The sequence below is a fragment of the Physeter macrocephalus genome, chromosome 4 (genome assembly GCF_002837175.3).
Source record: "Physeter macrocephalus isolate SW-GA chromosome 4, ASM283717v5, whole genome shotgun sequence".
Classification (NCBI taxonomy): domain Eukaryota; kingdom Metazoa; phylum Chordata; class Mammalia; order Artiodactyla; family Physeteridae; genus Physeter; species Physeter macrocephalus.
Genome location: NC_041217.1, coordinates 119666698 through 119685466, shown reverse-complemented (window position 1 = coordinate 119685466; position 18769 = coordinate 119666698). Strand labels below are relative to the sequence as shown.

Here is an 18769-nt window from a genome sequence, read left to right as displayed (position 1 = left end):
TTATCCATTCATCTGTTGATGGACACTTAGCTTGCTTCCATGTCCTGGCTATCGTAAATAGAGCTGCAATAAACATTTTGGTACATGACTCTTTCTGAATTATGGTTTTCTCAGGGTATATGCCCAGTAGTGGGATTGCGGGGTCATATGTAGTTCTATTTGTAGTTTTTTAAGGAACCTCCATACTGTTTTCCACGGTGGCTGCAATTAATTTTCTCTTTTAAATCTACTTTTCATTCATACAATTGTTTAGTAAATATTTTATTTAGCACAGGCTGTGAGCTAGGTACCAGGGGAGACAGACAAGTTTAAAAAGCAACGATGAAAATGTGATAAAGAACATAGCAAAGAGGGCAGCTAACCAAGTGTTGTGGAGGAGGAAGCCCAGGCCTGAAAGCTGAGTAGCATTATCCAACAGGAAAAGAGAAGGAAAGAATGCTATAGGCAGAAGTGCTCATGAGAATGAGGGCGGTGTGTGTCAGGGATTCTTCTACCTACTTTACATGCATATCATCATATAATGCACACAGAGACCCTATGACTGTGGTAGTTACTATATTATTATCCTCTGTTGTGCAGAAGGAAAGCGAGGCACAGGAAGATTAAGTTACTTGCTCAAGGGCCACAGCTAGGAAGGGGAGGTGCTGGGATTGGAAACCTTACTCTGTTTGACTCAGACCTTAGGCTCCTGACCACTTGGCCAACCTGCACAGAGCACTGAGGCTGAGAGATGGAGCTACAGAAATGACCAGGAGTTCAGTTCCACCAAATTCATGTTTAAAATATGTGTTGAGAGCATACTCTATGCCAGGCCCCAAATGCCAGGGTGACAGAAATAAATAACAAAGCACGGTTCCTGTACCGCAGGCGTATGGGGTCGGCTGTGCCACACATTAAGACTCAATAAATAACAATATGAAAATGGCCATGCAGGGCTAGCTGTGCAGACAGCCACAGAGAACTTCTTAGAGAATCCACAGTCATGTTCCTGCCAACACAGAAGGCAGGGGCATTGGTGGGCCCAGCAGGCACTGTCAAACCCCGGGCTGCCCCAGGATTCAGAGAAGCATCACAGCACATCAACCCAGAGTAGGGTAAGAGCCCCCATATTACTGGCATGAGAGAGCTTTTCAATGAGAACAAGGCACCCTAGCAACCTAATACTGTTTTGTTATTCAGGGTCTGACAGCAAAGAATACACAGAGGAAGACAGGAAAGCTTTGGTGTTGTGTGATGAGGCAAAAGGTCCCAGAGGTTTGGTATACATTCACTTAAAACAAAACAAAACAAAAAAAAAACATTGCTTATAATTTTGTAACCTCCTTAGGGTGTTTCAAATGGTTTGTGAAGATCAATGTTCTGCATGTTCAAAGAGTTTAGGGAGTTTTAAAATCTTCCCATTCAGACTGGCCTGTCATAAAGAACAAAGGAACATGGAATTTCTTGCAGGGATCTGACTTCATACAACAGAGCCTAGAGATGTAAAATCAACAAAGATGGCCTTTGAACTTTCCTCAATCCAGAAGGGGAAAAGAATACATACTGCTCTGTAGGTGCCTATGTAGTTGCTGCTTTCATCTTGCATCAATAAAATTGGTTTTATGATTTTTATTTACAAACCCACCCAGTGGCCATTATCACAAAGTAGTGGTTAAAAGCTTGGGCTCAGATGGACCTGAGTTCAAATTCAAGTTCTATCACTTCTAAACTGTGACCTTGGACGAGTTAGTTGATCTCTCCAAGCCTCAAATATCTCCTCTATAAGATGACAGTAAGAATATCCGCTTCTTCATAGGGTTGCAATGAGGGGTAAGTGAGAATACAAATTGTACATGTACAGTAAGCACTGAATAATTGTAAACTGTATACTTTTTTCTGTTTTGCCATTAGCTCATGTATTTTAGTCTTGATTATCCCTCTTCCAAAAGAAACTGTTAAAATGAAAGATGAGTGGATTCCTGCTTTCACTGAGGTTGTGTTGTTTGGCCCAGAGGTGGAAGGCAGCTTAGGGAAGCAACACAAATAGGGTTTATCTATTGCTCTAAAGCAGAGGTTAATAAACTATGGCCCACAAGCCAAATCCAACTTCCTGCCTGTTTTTGTAGAGTTTTAGTAGAACACAGTCATACTTACTTATTTACATATTGTCTATGTCTGCTTTTGTACTACAACATCAGCAGTTGTTGAATAGTTGCAATAGTTGTGGTCTACAAAGCCTAAAATATTTAGTATCTGGCTCTTTACAGGAAAAGTTTTCTGACCCCTGCTGTAGAAACAGAAAAAATCCAATTTTTCCAAGTCACATAGCTCTGAAACCGCATACATTGGAAACTCATCTCCTCAAGGGAAAATATAAAGGGTACCTTCAAGAAGTCAGCACATTTACTTCAACTCATCAATGCCAAGTGCTGTGTGAGGCCCCAGGGGGTTAAAGACTCATACGGCAGCATCCTTCCCCATGAAGAATCCACAGTCCATTTGGGGATCAGGTGAATATGCAGTGAGACAAATTCTGTGCCAATGATCAGAGCAAATGGCTGGGGCAACACTGAGGCCACTGTGGTTCATTCTTCCTTTCCACATGGCCATCAACTCTGTCACAAAAAAGGTGAATTTTGAACAGAGGCTCTCTGTTTTCCTCCATTTCACTTTCCAGTCCGTAGGAGAGTACTGAGAACCACCGAATGGATGAGGACTATCATAATGGAGAATCATTCTTAGAATTTTCTGGCAATGATGTGGTGGGTGGAATGGGCTGGGCAGGGAATAGGAACAGGAAGCCTTCTGCAAAGCCCACTGCTCTCATGCATGAACTGTCAGGGGAATACAACTTATCCTTGAGTGGTGGCTAAAGAAATGGAAGGAGGTTGACCCATGAATCAGAAGTAAGCAAACAAAGTTAAAAATGGATGAAGTTGCAAGGAAAGAATCATCATTCGTTCATTCAATTATTCATTGTATACTTATTTATTGAGTGTGTAGTACATGATAATCAGTTTAAGGCACTGAAGATCTAGACACAGAAATACCCAAGAACGTACTAGTCCTTGCCCTATGCAACTTGCATTCTAGTTGGGTGAGGCATGCCATCTTAGTTTGCATCTCTCCAAAAACAGACCTGAGTGTAAACTGCTTTTCTCAGTCATGGTCTCAAGAAGCACAGTGAAAGAAAGGGAAGGAAGGAAAATAAATAAGGGGCACGTTAATGCATAAGTCACTGCTGTGTGTAATTGAGGTTTAATCTCATCTTATAACCAATGAGGGTATAGAACATGCCTCAGAATTTTCTCAGTGAGCAGCAAGAAAGCTGGAGTATTGATCCAACAACTCTTATTCCTCATTGATTTAGGGTCATTTGGGTACGGGGAGGAGCATTAGCTATTAGCTCTCCCCCTCCCTTAAGGGTAGACACAGGAAACTATAAGCATGTATAGAAACATCTGAAGGTACTTCTCCAGTAGGCCAGGCATATAAGCAGAGTACTGTATCCACCTATACAGGTGACAAACAATGAATAAACATTCAAGAGAACTGAGATGGTGATAAGTGCTATGCAAACAATTAAAACAGGTTGATGGGGTAAAGAATGACTGGAAAGCTAGTTTAGATGGGATGGTTAAATGGCAAACACAAGGAAGACCCTGGGAAACAGCATTCAGCAGAGCTAAAAAGCAAATGCAGAGCTTCTAAGACAGAAACAAAGAAGAGGAATAGAAGGCCTCTGTGGTGGACAGAGGGTAGGGAGCAGGGGGAGAGTGGTACAGGATGAAGTCCCAGATAGGCAGAGGGCAGACCATGAAGCAAGGGCAGGGCACTTGGATGTTGTTTTCCACGTGCGGGACAGTCACTGAGGGGTTTTGAGCAGGAACGTGACATGATCTGATTAATATTTTTAAAAGTTCATCCTTGTTAGTCTTCTTCTCTCGCTTCCCTTCCTGAATGTTTAATAGCCAAAGCCATTAGACCGGGCTGCGCAAGGTGAATTTCCCCATGCGGGTGGAGCAGGATGTCTGAGTCCAGGTAGGGTGCGGAGAATGTCCAGGTGGATGGTGAGAGTGGTGAATGGCAGCTGCCTGGCAAAAGGTTAGAAGCCAGAGTGGAAGGGTGACAGGGTTTCCACAGGGATTAGGGCCGCCCAGCCAAGGGGCTCGAGCCCAGGTATGATGAGAAGGGCATCCACATGGGAGAGCAACCTGGCCTGGGAGATTGGAATGCAAGCCTGGGAGGGAGCAATCGTGGGAGGGGACAGTGAAGCAGTGGTCCCCCATGGAGTGTCAGAGCCCAAGCACAGTGATGCAGGGAAGTTGTGGCCACTGTGGTCCCGTGCAGATCGAGAAGGGCATCTGCACAGGAAGGTACCTGGTGTGAAGAAGTTGGAGCATGAGAGCGGTGAGGGTATAAGTGCAGGTAGGCAGTCCAGTGCCAGTGATTGGAATCCAAGCAGGGTGAGGAGGGCATCCACTTGGGGCACCCAGGTGGGGAATATCCCAGAACAGGGTGTCAGAACACAAGATGGGAAGGAGGGCATCCTTGTGGGCACGACAGTGGGTATGGGATGTTGGAGCCCACGTGGGGTAAAGGAGGGTGTCTGTGTGCATTGAGGGGTGGGGCATGCAACAGCCGCCAAAGATTTATACATTCAGGGGCACTGATCAAATAAGTAAAGATATTAAGGATAATGGGAACCAGGTTTCTCATCGTCAGAGAAGGCATTATAGGTATGGGAAGGCAGAAAACTAGGAGAGACCCTGTGATGATTTGAATTGGAGATATAAGTGTGAGTTTATTATTTGAGGGCAAGGAAGAGGTCTAAATGGGTTTACACATGTGTATATACACGTGTGTTCTCTAGCTCTGCCTGCTCAGTGGGAGGACCTGGGAGCATACCAAGCACCTGGATCTTGATTTCTAAATACTCTTCCACTAAAAGGAAACAGGATACTTTGGAGAAATGGCAGATTTCAAGTCTGGGACAAGGAATGTATAAAATATGCCTGGAACGTCTTGTGCCGGAAAATAAAGAGGCACTCAAAGATGGGTATATATCAAAGGGACAGCTTGAGGGGGCTCCTGCTTGTCAACTATGAGATAATTTGAGCATTTAAATAAATAATGACCATAACATTATTATCCATTGAATGAAATAGCAACTTTAAATCCATACAGATATAAATAAATGAAGATAATGAAATTTGGTTGAGATATAGGATCTCTCCCCACAAAATACTTATTAATTACAAAGAGAAAAAGAGCAATTTTGTAGTGGAGAGTCCTGTCAGACACCACCTTGATCACGTAATCAAAATTAATGGCACAGGGCTTCCCTGGTGGCACAGTGGTTGAGAGTCCGCCTGCCGATGCAGGAAAAAAAAAAAAAAAAAAAATTAATGGCACAATAATGGGATAAATAAAATGTATGAGATACAATGAAAAGAATACAGCATCACTTCTGTGATACTTCTCACCAAAGATGCATAATTTTAATTTAATTATTAGTAAACCTCAGATAAAGCCAAAATGAAGGACATTCTGCAAAATAACTGGCTTGTCATCTTCCAAAATGTCATGAGATTCAAGTAGAAACTGAGAACTGTTCCAGATTGAAGGAGCTTAAAGAAATATAACTGTGTTTTTCTGAATTGGATCTTTTTGCTGTAAAGAACATTATTGAGATAACTGACAAACTTGAATGGAGTCTGAGAGTTGACAGTGGAATGAAATGGTTATATTGTGTTTATGTAGGAGAATGTCTTTATTTTAGGAATCCACTAATGTATTGGGGAGATTATGAGCATCAGATTGGCAATTTACTCTCCAAAGTTTCAGGTGATAAAAACATACCATAGTTGCAACTCTTTTTGAGATTGCTTCAAAATGAAAACTTAAAAAAATTCGTATTTGCTTTGGCCACTTAATTTCCTAGGTCTTTGCACATGTCCCTACCCCAGTCCTTTCCCCAGAATTCCCCCCTTGGGAACCCTTGCTTGTCTGTCATGTCATTTCCTCTGTGTAGGGAGGGTACCCTTTAGAATATGTACCATGTTCCCTGGCATTAACGTTTACCTGTCTATGTCTACATTTCTATTTACCCCAAAGCGTAGAGTCCATGCCCATCACACTCATATCTGTATCCCTAGTACTTAGCACAGCACCTGGCATTGTGCTTGATGAACAACCATGCGGAGAGGGAGAGAGACAAGATTATAGGTGTAAATTTGGGAAACACTTCTAGAGCCAACAAGGTTAAGTGGGGAAAGCAGGAGATTTGGATACTGCCTAGCCTAGGTTTGAATTACAGCTGGGTGATCCTAGACAAGACTTAGACTCTCTGAGCCTTGGTTTCCTCGCGTGTAAAATGGGTTGTTAGGTGTAGCAAAGATAATAAGGTTTGTAAGTCATCTAGTTGAGTTCCTAGTGCCTAGCAGGTATGCAACAAATTGTAGTTTCCCCTTTTCACTTAAAAATAAGAATAAAAGCCATCAAAGAAGACTAGAAGTTTAGAACTCCAGCTTATATTCCTGACTTTACTATAACCTTAGTCTATGAACTTGGATACGTTATTTCACTTTACAAGGCTTCAATTTGCTTCTCAGTAAAATGGAAGGTGGAAAAATAGAGGGATGAGGAGTGGGCTTAATGACTGTCATGCTACCAAGATCTCATAGTTGTAAAATTTAACAAGATTCCCTTCTGGGTAATAGTGAGTACAGACAATGAAGGATAAGAAAGATTCTGCTATATTTAAAGGATGTTCCTCAGTTTAAGCTTAGCGGGCGAAGTCCACCTCCTGCTGGACTGTACAATTGACTCGTTTATACCTGTTTAAAGCAGAGGTAAATTGAGAGGTGGTAGTGTTGTTAGGTTACTGTTGAGCACATTAAAAATTTATGAGCCATCAAGGAATTAACACACACTTTCAGTTCACGCTGCAGTTTTCCTTATTCATAATTCTTTGCCTAATTGCTTTTTCCTTTAAAAATAAGGGAGCTGAGACCTTGGATATTTGCCTAATGGCTCAAACAGAGCTATGACCCATTGCCAAGTCTTTCAGTCCTTTTATAGCCTGGGGACATTTGCCATTGAAAGAAAGCTGATGGGTTTGATTTTCCTGAAAGAGATACTTTGCACTGACCTCTGGCCCCATTAGATACTTTGGTCATTGCCCATTCACTATAATGGGTGCAATAAATTTGTTTTAATTTAGGACATTATCAAGTAGGGAATATTGACAAAGACAAAACAATGTTTTGAAAAGAGCCAGGATGAAATCATGAATAAATAAATATGTTGAATTTAGCTGATAAATTAACAAAGGTTTATTCATAAGAGTCTGACTGGACTATTTCAAAGTTAGGCCAAAGGTGATTCCATTTCTAATAGAAATGTCGTCTTTCTCTTTAGGCCAGAGGAAATGTGTGCATCATAGAAAGACATTGCAAAGTGTAGAAAGGCATTTATCCCTTCTGACAGATCTGTTTTAAATAGACCTATTTGTTTTCAGCTAAATGCCAAAAACAGCCAGATGAGTCGAGTAGCCTTTTCTACAGCAGGGCATTTATTTTCTTTGTGTAAATACCTTTATTAGGGATCTCAGCAGGCTGTTTCTCCACCTTTTCTTTGTATTAGTCTTTTAGAGTAGTGTCAAAGGCCTGAAATTCTGGTTAAATATTACCTGTCTGTGTTTCCTTTTGAGTGAAAGAAATGACTCCTAACTTGGATATATTCCTCTTGAAGAAGGGGATAAGGGTGCATATGGCACTGATCCTTATGCTAATATTCTTACACAGGTAACATCGTTCGGACACACAGCAGAAAGATCCAATAAACCACAAAGCATATTTGCAAAGCTGTGAGGCCTTGGATGGTGTTGTTTTATGCAAAGTCCAAACGGCTAAATCTTCCAGGTTACAGGTAGCCCGAGAGCATTTTTAGCTGCATAAAAACTAATTGGAACAACTTGAATGGAAGAAAATTTTGCCGGAAGTCTTTAATCACACTGGTAACCTAATCGTTTTCTGTTCAACTTAGGGCAGTTTTAGGAAAATGAATCCATGCATGCAGCTTAGGAAACCTTACACAGCTCAGAGAGTTGGGGAGAATCATAAACATCTCATTTAGAAAGTTTGGTATGTGTGTCTCACGTTTTGACATCACTGCTCAGGGACAGGAAAGCCATAGTTAGATAGGGGAAAGTATAATTTTTTTAGAAGGTCTAACAAAGCAAGACACAAGAAAGCTGATTCTGGTTTCTCTATGATGATGAGGAATATTTCTCCATAAGGAATTTATTGATCATCTTTATATGCAAAGGGTCCAAAACTCTGTAACTCGTGACTAATTCAGTGAGCTCTCCACATGGTAACACAACAACAGTTTGACATGTGCTGCCGTTAACTGAAGTGTATTTTAGAAGAAAGAGCGTGGACTGGAAGTCTAAAGACCTTTTGATCAAGTTCTGGTTCTGCCTCTTGCTAGCTCTCTAAGTTTATGCAGGTTATTCAAACTTCTTGAGCCTGACTTTCCACCTGCATGGAATTAATACTTTCTCAGACACCTCATGGAGGTTTTGTAAAAATTCTTTAAGCTAATCGATAGAAAAGTATGTGCAAGCTATAAAGCCCTCTGCAAATATAAGAAATTATTTTTATATCACTATGGTAGGATAATGCTCTAGATCATTTTATTTTTATTTGGTTGTTTTAATTTCACTCTTGCATGTAGACTACATGCACTTGCTGTAATTCACCAAATCAAAATCCCCAGCTCTGCAAAAGCCACACTTGGAAGAGCATGATAAAAAACGGTTTCGTTTGGACTGTATGCCCATCTGAAGTCTTCTTTGGAATGTAATTCAGTCAGAAGAAATTATGGCACTAGTACATATTCTGAGAATTCATGAAATTCCACAGCCCAAACCATGATTCACTGATTCAATACCAAAAGCATTTGGAAGCCACAACACTGGCTGCTTTTGAGGCTCTAAATGGGGCCACTTGCACTCACTGTGGCACTGCCTGCTCCCACCACTCAGGAGAGATGGCACTCAAATTCCCTGGAGTCTCTTCAAACAGTATTTTTCTTCCTTCCTCGTGGACCTTCCTTAACAATGTACCTTTCTGGATTAAGAGATGACGTAGTGTTTTAGGGTTTTTCTCCACCCCTCAGGCATTCAACATGAGTATTCTACAAATTTATCTTATATAAAAACCTTTGTGAAGCAGCGCTGAATTTTCCAATACCAGCCTTAAACAACCTGTCATTCAAATCCTTAAGGATGGGTTTATGTGAAAGTGATTTCTCCACACTTGCCTTTGCTTCATCTTAGATGGCAGTGTGGTTCTTCTTTTGAAAAAATAAAGCACTAAAGGAGATGGTTCCTCCAGGCAACTAGCATGGTTCAGTTACTATATCAAATGAAATGTATATAGACAGAAAGCTACAAACACCAGCTTGAGCAGGAGCGGTAATGTGTAGCCAGCTATGCTGTGGCATGTGTGTGGGACTCAGGCATTCAGCCCTGGCCAAATGTCAGACAGTGCAGATAAGGCAGATAAAAATCTTCTGCCTAAGTGGGAACTGTGTAATCTCACTCTGCCTTTCCAACACGTCGAAACTAGTTTCACAAAGTCTATGTGGTTCCCGAAAACCTTCTAAAGCATCACAGAATGTAAGAAATAGAGGTCATGTGACCTCCAGATGGATACTTGGATTCCTCTGTAGCATCCTGCGCTACCAGATGCTCCAGCCATAGCTTGAATACGTCCAGGGATGGGACAGTACCTCCTTCTAGAACATCTCAATCTATTTTTGGACAATTCTAATTTTAGGAAATGTCGTATTTTGTTTTAACTATTCCCAATGTCCAAGGCGCTACTTAACCTGTGGGGAATGTCACCTATCTGAGATCTGTATTGGTTCTGAATTTTCAACCAGTGGCAATCCCATCTACCCACTTGTCATCTGGCACAGATCTCCCCTTGTTACTTACAAGGCAATCAGGAGAAACTCTGCCCATTATCTGAATCTAGCTCCATGTTCTAACCTATGGATTTCCCCTTTAAATTTATCCTTACCAAAAAGAAATAAAGCAAATCTAGCATGATTTTTTTCTTACTAAAGCCATGCTAGCTTCTAGTAATCAGAACATTTTTTAAATGTACAGAAAAACTCTGTTTTAATATTCCTTTTGGGAGTTTTGCCCTTATGTGCATTAACCCACCAGTTTAGCTTGTAAACTAACTCCTGCCTTGAAGAACTGAAGCTATATTTGGGTATATTCTATCTGCTAGTACTTTGCCCATTCTTCACAGTTCCTCTGTATCTTCCATATATATTGATTTACTTCTCATTGGATGATATTTTTGCTCAACGTGCTTGTCATAAGCATCACTATCTCTGCATTCAATTCAGCCAACATAGCCTCATATTTTAGTTTTGAACGTCCTTGTTGTCTTTGCTCAGAGTACATGAGTGACTGCAAACAGACTATTTTGTGCTGACAAGCCATAGTCTGAATGGTGTGCAGACACAAAAATACAAATTGTGTGTTTTGGATTTGGGTTTGAACTGGCCTCATTAGCAGCCAATCTACTAGGTAGTCTACACCCATAAAGCATGGATTGAGAAGCAAAAAATAATTTCTGAATTTTGGTTCTGCTCGTCATGCTAGATAAATTATTCATTCCCTAGTGCACCTTTGTAAGAGAAAATGGCTGATGATTATGCTTACCTTTACAGATACATCACAGAGCTAATATGAACTATTTAGCCTAAAATAACTGAAACTTTTTTAACACTAAAATCAGATATATCAATATAATGTTGTAGTATGCAAAAACTAACCTAAAGACTATCTTGTTCTCTTTAAAAGAGAAAGTTTTCATTCCATTCCCATAAAAGGTATGCATAAAATTACATTATAATATTATATATCATTCATATATATGCCTATATATGATATATATTATCCTTTTAGCATAAAGAAAGCTACCTAGGTGACCAGGAGTATGAAACACTGAAAAATTGAGTGTTTTCCTTACCTGCCATTAGTTCACATTTACTTTCACTGAATTCATGGGGCAGCTGCATCCTGGAAATGCCTATTTTCACTGACCACAACTTCAGCAAACAGAGGTCCCGGTGTGTCTCTTAAACTCTGGGCTTCTGTGAAACTCCTGCTGAAGTCTGGATACCCGTGGGTTGAGGTAAACTAGTTCCACTGATCAGGGTCTGGTTTCTTCTGCTTTGTTCGACTTGGGTGTGCTTAGCTTCCATCTGTCTGTCATCCTAGAATAGCAGCCAGAGACAGCCTGTGTGGTATCTCTTGGGCAGGAAGGTTAAGTCCCCCTGAATTGCATTCAGCAACTAAATAAATAAGGTACCTTGGAGATGGGCTTTTATTCATGGGAAACCAGATAGCCTTTTTGATGATAAAATATTTATTCCCTATTGTCTTCTTGTTGCCAGGGCTACTGCTTATGGCACGTTTCTTAAAAGGAGCTAGAGTGCTAAAGAGGTTATAGGAATTCGTAGGGTAATTTTTATTTTCAAGAATATCTTGAATGATATTATATTGCCCAGAACTGCGTGTGATTTGCCATTTAATGTTGATTGAGATCACACCATGTCCCACTTTCAGTCAATACTTCTTTTTAATCATTGTTTTCCTCTAAGAAACAACATCTTCACTTTATAGCTTAAAGTGACCAAACGTAGTCACTTTTAAGGCAGCTAAATGAATTAATCAATGTGAATTCATGTAAGTGTTTAGAAAAATCTAACTACTCAAAATGAACGTTTTGTGATAACTTAACTTTATTTAACACAACTTTATTATTTTAACTATTTACAAAGTACCAGCTAAGTCCTATTGGAGACCCAAAGGTGTTAGGATCTCTGACCTGCAGGAGCATTCTGTTTAGTAGGGTATTAGTATACAAATACAGATCATTCTACACCAAGGCAGACTCTGATAAGCACTGTGCTAGGAGTGCAAAGTACTAGAAGGATATGGAATTCTGACTGGGAGTATCCAAGAGGACTTTGAGGAAATGCTGTCTCTGAGTTGGAACTTGACAAGTAACAAAATTAGGTAACATTTATTGAGTGCTTACTAAATGTCAGCACTGTTCAAAGTACTTTAAACTTATTAATTCCTTTAATTCTCTTGATTAACATTATAAGCTAAGTCTTGTTATAATTCCCATTTTACAGTTGTACAAACTGAGGCGCAGAACAGTGAAATAATTTGCCAAAGGTCATAGAGCTAGTAAGTGATGGAGTGAAGTTTCAAATTCAAGGAGTCTTGCACCAGAATGCTTACTGTCATTCTTAACCATGACACCATAACTATTTCCTGTCAGGGAAAAATAAGATGTCACCAAGCAGATTCACGGCAGCAGCTCGGCCACAACCATGGAGAAGGGAGAATTCAGGAATGTTTGGAAAGGCCAATGTTTATTAGTGTGGCTTGAATGTGGAGAAACAAAAAATGGATTGAGGAATTGTAGACTATAAGATATACACAGAATGCAAGGAGGTTTGGATTGCAGAAGGTTGGATTTGCAGGTTTGGCCTGAGAAACAGCAGTGGGGAGCAGGGAAGTGCCTGGTCAGATTTTGGTCAGAGGAAGACCTTGTGGAGAGGAGGATTGAGTGACTGAAGAGAAGGACATCCTTTAGGGATCTATTAATTAAATCATTAAAAAACCAATTTTTGAACTTCTCCTATGTGCCAAGCACTGTTCTGAGTGCTAAGCATATAGCAAGGAATAAGGGAGACAAGATAGACAAGGCTTCCAATTTCATTGTTTGAAAGAATATGGAAATAAATGGATGAATAAGCAAGATAATTTTATATAGTCCTGAAAGAAAGAAATAGGTCGATGTGATATGACAGAAAGGGACCATTGGCAGGGGAATGGCCACTTTTGAATGGTGGCCAGGGAAGCCCTCTCTGAGCAGGTGGCATTCCAACTGAGGCCTGAATGACAGAGGAGCCAGTCACGGGGAAGGCAGGGGAAGGGTTCAGCAAAACAGGATGTGGGTTTATGAAGAAAAGCAGAATTAAAAAATGCAAAAGCTCCGGATTGGGAAAGAGCGTGGAAGGTTCAAAGGACAGAAAGAATGCCAAAAGAAGTGCTTAGCAGAGATGGGGAGGGATACAAAGCGAGGTTGGAGAGGTAAGCAGGGCCAGGACCTTGTAGGTTAGGGTAAAGTATTTGTGTTTTATTTTAAATGAACTGGGAAGCAATTGGAAGGTTTTAAGTATGTTTTAAGTAGGTGAATGGCTTACTCTGTTTTATATTTTGAAAAGATCACTCTGAGTAATATATGGAGAATGGATTATAAGGGGACAGAAGTGAAAGCAGGAAAATCAATTAGGAGGCAAATTGCAGAGGTCCAGAAAAGAAAGAGATTATATGGCCTAGACCTTGAAGGAGGAGAGATGGATGGATTAGGGTTACATTTTGGAGGCAAAGTTAAAAAGATTTGGATTAGGTGCAAGACATGGGAAGAAGAAAGGTACCAGTGATGACTCCAAGAATTTTGAACCCACTGAATGGTGTGGTGCCTGTAATGAGCTAGAGAGAACTATCTTGGGAACGGGGGGAGTTACGAGTTCTGCTATGGACATGTGGGGTTGTTCGGGGGGTAACTAGGTCGCCTCTCTGAGGATGCTAAAGTATGGATGAGAGAGGTGGATACCACAGGAATTACAGTTATACCGTTAACTGACAAATGTGACTAGATATTAGGGTGAGGGCTTTGATAACTTCAGGTTTGAGTCTGAAAAGGTAGAAAGGAAGAGATCCCATTAACCAACATGATAGAGTAGGAGAAGTTTGGCAAAGAGAAGGCTTAATGAAAGCCAGGAATCGTGAGGAAATTCCCATTTGAATAGTGGACAAAGGTACAGGCTTTAGAATCTGAAAGACTTGGGTTTGAATCCTAGATGAGCCATTTACCAAACCCGTGTAACAAGTTACCTGGTTGCCTCAGCCTCCGTTTCTAATCTAGAAAATGAGAGAAATGATTTGGTAATGATAAGATAGTGATAAAGAGTAAATGAAATGATATATGTAAATGCTTAATACATAGGAATCATGCAATAAATACTATTATCACTGTCTCTTATAATTACTATTATAATAACAATATAAAAATAACAATAACTGTTGGGATGTGTTTTATTTCTGTTGATTATTACTAAGATACTAATGTTCTGACTATTAGTTCCTTTTAAGCAAGGCTTGCAAGGATATTAATCCAGATTTGATATTCAACTCTTTTTTGCTATATTTAATCATCAAAACAAATTACATATTATTTATGTACTTTTCCCAATTTAAAGATCAATACACTAAAGCTCAGAAAGGGTACCATGTGTAAGGTTACACATCAAGGAATTGGAGCCTACCTGGGAGAGCCAGGACTCACACCTAGATATGACTTGTTCCAAATAGTCCTGAACGCTTCCCCAACAAATCACCAGTAAGATAAAAATACCATTGTACCACTTTGCCAGTTCTCTGGGATCTATGCTGAGTGAATAAATTCTGTTTTATAAAAATGTTATTAGCAAATCACCACCGTGGTTTTCACAGTGTCTCATGGAATTTTCCAGTGCTGGACAATGTGCCTCTCAAGGCCTGTCTTTGGAGGACATGAAGAAAAGTCTTCAGTTCTCACCCATTGACAAATATGGTAAGTATACAGATTCGTCAGATTGAATAAGGGAACTATCCCTAGGAAGGTGATGTCTGTTTGATAATGAGGGAGAAAAGATTCTATTTTGTAATAAGTAGAGATGAAGGGTACTTTAAAAATATTATATTATAAAAGCGCAAACTTTGCTCTTGTAAGTCTTGTATAAGTCTACAGTTACCTTTGCATTTAATAATGTGTGCATAAGTGTGTCAGTGTATGTAGAAGTATATGGGAGTGTGTGTGCCCATGGGAAAAAGTACAACTCTTTTTTGAAAATAATCTCCTGCATCTCGTGACATTCCAAACACCTTGTTTCCACCTTATTGAGTCTACTACCTCTAAGTCCCACATTGTGCAGGTGTAGGGAGGAGGAGAAAACAAGAGATGAATTTCCACAGTTACATCATATCCGTGCTAAAGAGGAGTGTTTCCTCTTTAGCAAGTACCGGAGGGTAAAATGTGAACCCAGCTACTCGCTCAAAAAGCTGGAGAGGAGGTGAGGGTATCATTGATGGGATCTGTTTTGCACAGGACTATTTTAGAAAGAATTAATAAAGCTCTTTGAAATAATTAACATAGCTCTGTGCTCGCCCCTGGAAGCCAGAGGATAGGCAGTCCCCCTTATCAGCTGCCATATAAATGTGCCAGGCCTGTGATGTCCTTTCTCCCACCTCTAAGCCTGAGAAGCTCTACACTTAACTGGAATTTTAGTACAATGGCCTCATTTATTCATGGGAACTTCCTTTGACAATATGGAGGACTGAAAAAATGTATGTCAATTAAAGAGATCAGATTTATTACAAGGACTGGGTTTGTGGAAGAATAAATTCGGTGGTGTGTGCCTGGTTCTGTGATATAGATGGCAATAGACCCTGCAGCTTTAGACTCCTCACCAATGCACCTCAGCTGCAGAGTATCATACCTAAGGCAATAGGAAGCCTCTAAGAAACGAAGAAAAAAATTGTTCTGGATAGATTCGACAAACTACTTGGGAACACTAAAGAAAGGAAACTTTGTGCTTCCGACTCCCAGTACGTGTCTAGAATGCAGTCGAGTGCTTTTTATCATCAGCTTTACGACATAATTGGCCAATCCAGTAACGGGGGAAAATGTGCTCTAAGAGTCACATCACCACATTTTTTATAGATATAATATCGTCTTTTCAAACCTTTACAGATGTGACTGCACAACCACAAAATAGAGGGCACCCTCTGAAATGTGTGCTTTGACCAGAAGTCTTTTCTTTCATGGTGGAGTTTCAAGATGAAGCATTTCTTAACGATCTGTTTCTTAAAGGGATAAGACATTGAGCAGAATTCCTCAAAATGAAGTTAGACAAAAGTGACGCAATGATTAAAAAAAAGTAGGGTTTTCCTAGGCATATATGTACCCGGGGTAGAAGAAAACATTGGCATGTTTGAATAGAGTGTCAGTCCCAAGAGACAAAAAAGATATATCCAATATCTCCCACTAGGAACATCGCATCGTATAAGAAAGAACTCTTTAATTGCCCTCCATTTCTACTTCATAAACTAGTTGCGGTATAACAGCAACCTTATGAACTGTTTCTTCCCCACCCACAGAACAGGGCTAGAGAATGAAGATAAAATTAAGTACCTAACTGTACTTGAGACCTTTCACCCTGAAGTAACAAAACATGTAGACATGGTTCAATCTTTCCTTAAAGCCTGTGTTCAAATTTAATTTGGTCCCTCTTAAGCTGAGTGACTGCACAGAGTCTGTCCTTCAACTCTGGTGATGATGGTATCGATAATAAATGTCAGCATCCATGCCCTGCTGGTTTTGCTACCCATCTCCGAAGGCGAGCCCTCCCACGCTAGAAGGACGGATGCTCACAATCAGATTTCCACTGGAGTCCTATGGAGAGAGAGGCATGGAGCATCATAGGCCAGAAAAATCCCATGCGGTACATTAAAAGGTTGATTATAGTAATGAAAGGATTACGAGCTTATTAAAGCATCTGCCTATGCCTGGGATGAAGTTGCAGTTTCAGTCTGGACGAAAGGAAATATTTTTACTCTAAGGTGTAGATTTTTAGTCTGCCCAGAATTAGGATTCAGTAATGTGTATCCTGCTTCCCCTAACCTAATCTCAGCTGGCCAGGGCCAGCCCCACTAGCAGGAGAGGACTGGTCACAGAAGCTTTGGCAGCAGTGGTGCTGTCTCTCGGGAGAGTATATGTGCTGCCTAAGAGATTTTGACAGAGACCTTTCTTATGAAAATAAATATGCCCATCGAACTGCATATTGCCAGAAGTCTTAATGAAAATGTGGATAGCTGAGTTGGTTCTGAAAACTCAGCTATCAAAGGGGAGCAAAAGCAGCATTAGCTATTGACAAATGTGCCCATTTTCACAGAAACAATGAATGGTTTCCCTACTTGGAATGGAAAGGTAACTGCTTCCCTGCTCACGTCCTACATTCTCTAGGACTGTGGCCAGATTCTGAGGCACTAGCTCAATTCTCTGGACACACCCAGGGCTATGGCTTCAATGAGCATCAAATGCCACTAGTATTCAGACCTAAGCACTAAAGTACACTTAAAAATTGGACTTTCAGATAGAAAAAAAAAAAAAAACAACCAGAGCCAGCCTGTTATAGAGAATACTCTTTCCCTTTCTCTACTGCCATCTCCACCTCCCTTTTCAGCCATCAACGGCTTTGCACTCACTATGTGTCAGACACTGTGCTAATTGTCTTATGTGCATTACCAGCCTCATGACTTCTCCCCTCTACAAATGAAGACACAGGCTCAGAAAGGTTAACAAAAGTCACAGAACTGGTAAGTAGTGGAGGCAGGGCTTAAACCCAGATTCGCCTGACATGAAGCCCGTAATTTTAGCCATCATGATAAATCACCTTCATGAGCTGTACCCTTCTTTACTCCAAATTCAAAATGTCACCTGGCCAGATACCCATCACTGATGTTCCTCTGGTCTCAGCTCTCTGTTTTCATTGTAAATTCTGCTTTTGTTTTACAATTGCTTGTTAGCAACTCTTGTCCAAACTCTCTGTTCACATGAGCCAGGAGAGGCTGCTTGGCAGCTGTGCATTGCACTGGCTGAGGCTGGTTAAGAGGAATGGGGAGATGGGCTGAAAGGCCGATAAGTAACAGCTGAACTTCTTTCCTGATGCAGGCTACGTGTCTGATCCCATGAGTCCGATGCATTTTCATTCTTGCCGGAATTGTGGCAGCTTTGAGGACAGCAGCTGACAGCATTCTGCATTTACCTAAGGAGAGTTTTCCCCCAAACTGACAGCAACAATTCCAACCATGGCAGCCTTGCTTCCATTTATATTTTACCCTCTAAGGTCTCCTTAAATTGGCTTATTCATACTGGTCCTATTTAATACCCCACCACAAGTTGGGCTTTAGAGTTGTGACTGAGGAATGAAATGCAAAAGAGCCAACACAGAATGTATTTGAAGAACTGTTTTTAATTTTGTAAAGGAAAAAATAATTTTATATTGTTGGTTGGAGATGGGGCCTTAGTCGTTGGCGGGGACTTGACAATTGTTATGTTTTCATAGACTGAATTAAGTAGACGTGTTTGAGAGTCATGCGTTTGATTTCTTAGAATATTGTTCATTTTCTTATCCCATTGTGTTACTTAAAGTGTCCAGCTCTGTGATTAAAGATTCTTTGGTGACATACAAAATTGACTCAGAAGTGTATTTCATTCCAACAAGACTTCTACTGAGTACACCTTTCTTTCAGATATATTGGTAAAAATAAGTATTGATCTTCAGATCAAGAAGCTTGCAAAAATATAACACTTATTATTTGGCCTCCTCTCTACATGGTACCTCTGTGCTCTGCTTGGGTGACCTGTTGCTGTCAGCACCGAGGTGTCACAAATGCCATCGGTACCGTCATGAAACCGACCCATGCATGCAAAGCTGCCATTCATACCAGGGTCTGGCACAGTGCACTGGGAGGATAGTTGAGGTACCTGCTACCTTCCGAAAAAGAGAAGACTTCCCTCCACACTCCCAACAAGGAAGACAGGAATGCTTCCACCAACAAAATAGTTTTGCCATT

General features: G+C 40.5%; 1 protein-coding gene across 3 annotated transcripts in view; it reads left to right on the top strand.

Moving 5' to 3' along the window:
* TNNI3K (TNNI3 interacting kinase) overlaps positions 1-18386 on the top strand; it is a 280116-nt gene extending 261730 nt beyond the window's left edge. For all 3 annotated transcript variants that reach the window (XM_028489254.2, XM_028489256.1, XM_028489255.1), the window contains 2 exons: positions 14626-14705; positions 17865-18386. In XM_028489254.2, coding sequence (XP_028345055.1) covers positions 14626-14705; positions 17865-17941 — 157 coding nt within the window. In that variant the 3' untranslated portion in view covers positions 17942-18386. The remainder of the gene's footprint in view (positions 1-14625; positions 14706-17864) is intronic.
* The last annotated feature ends 383 nt before the right edge of the window (positions 18387-18769 follow it).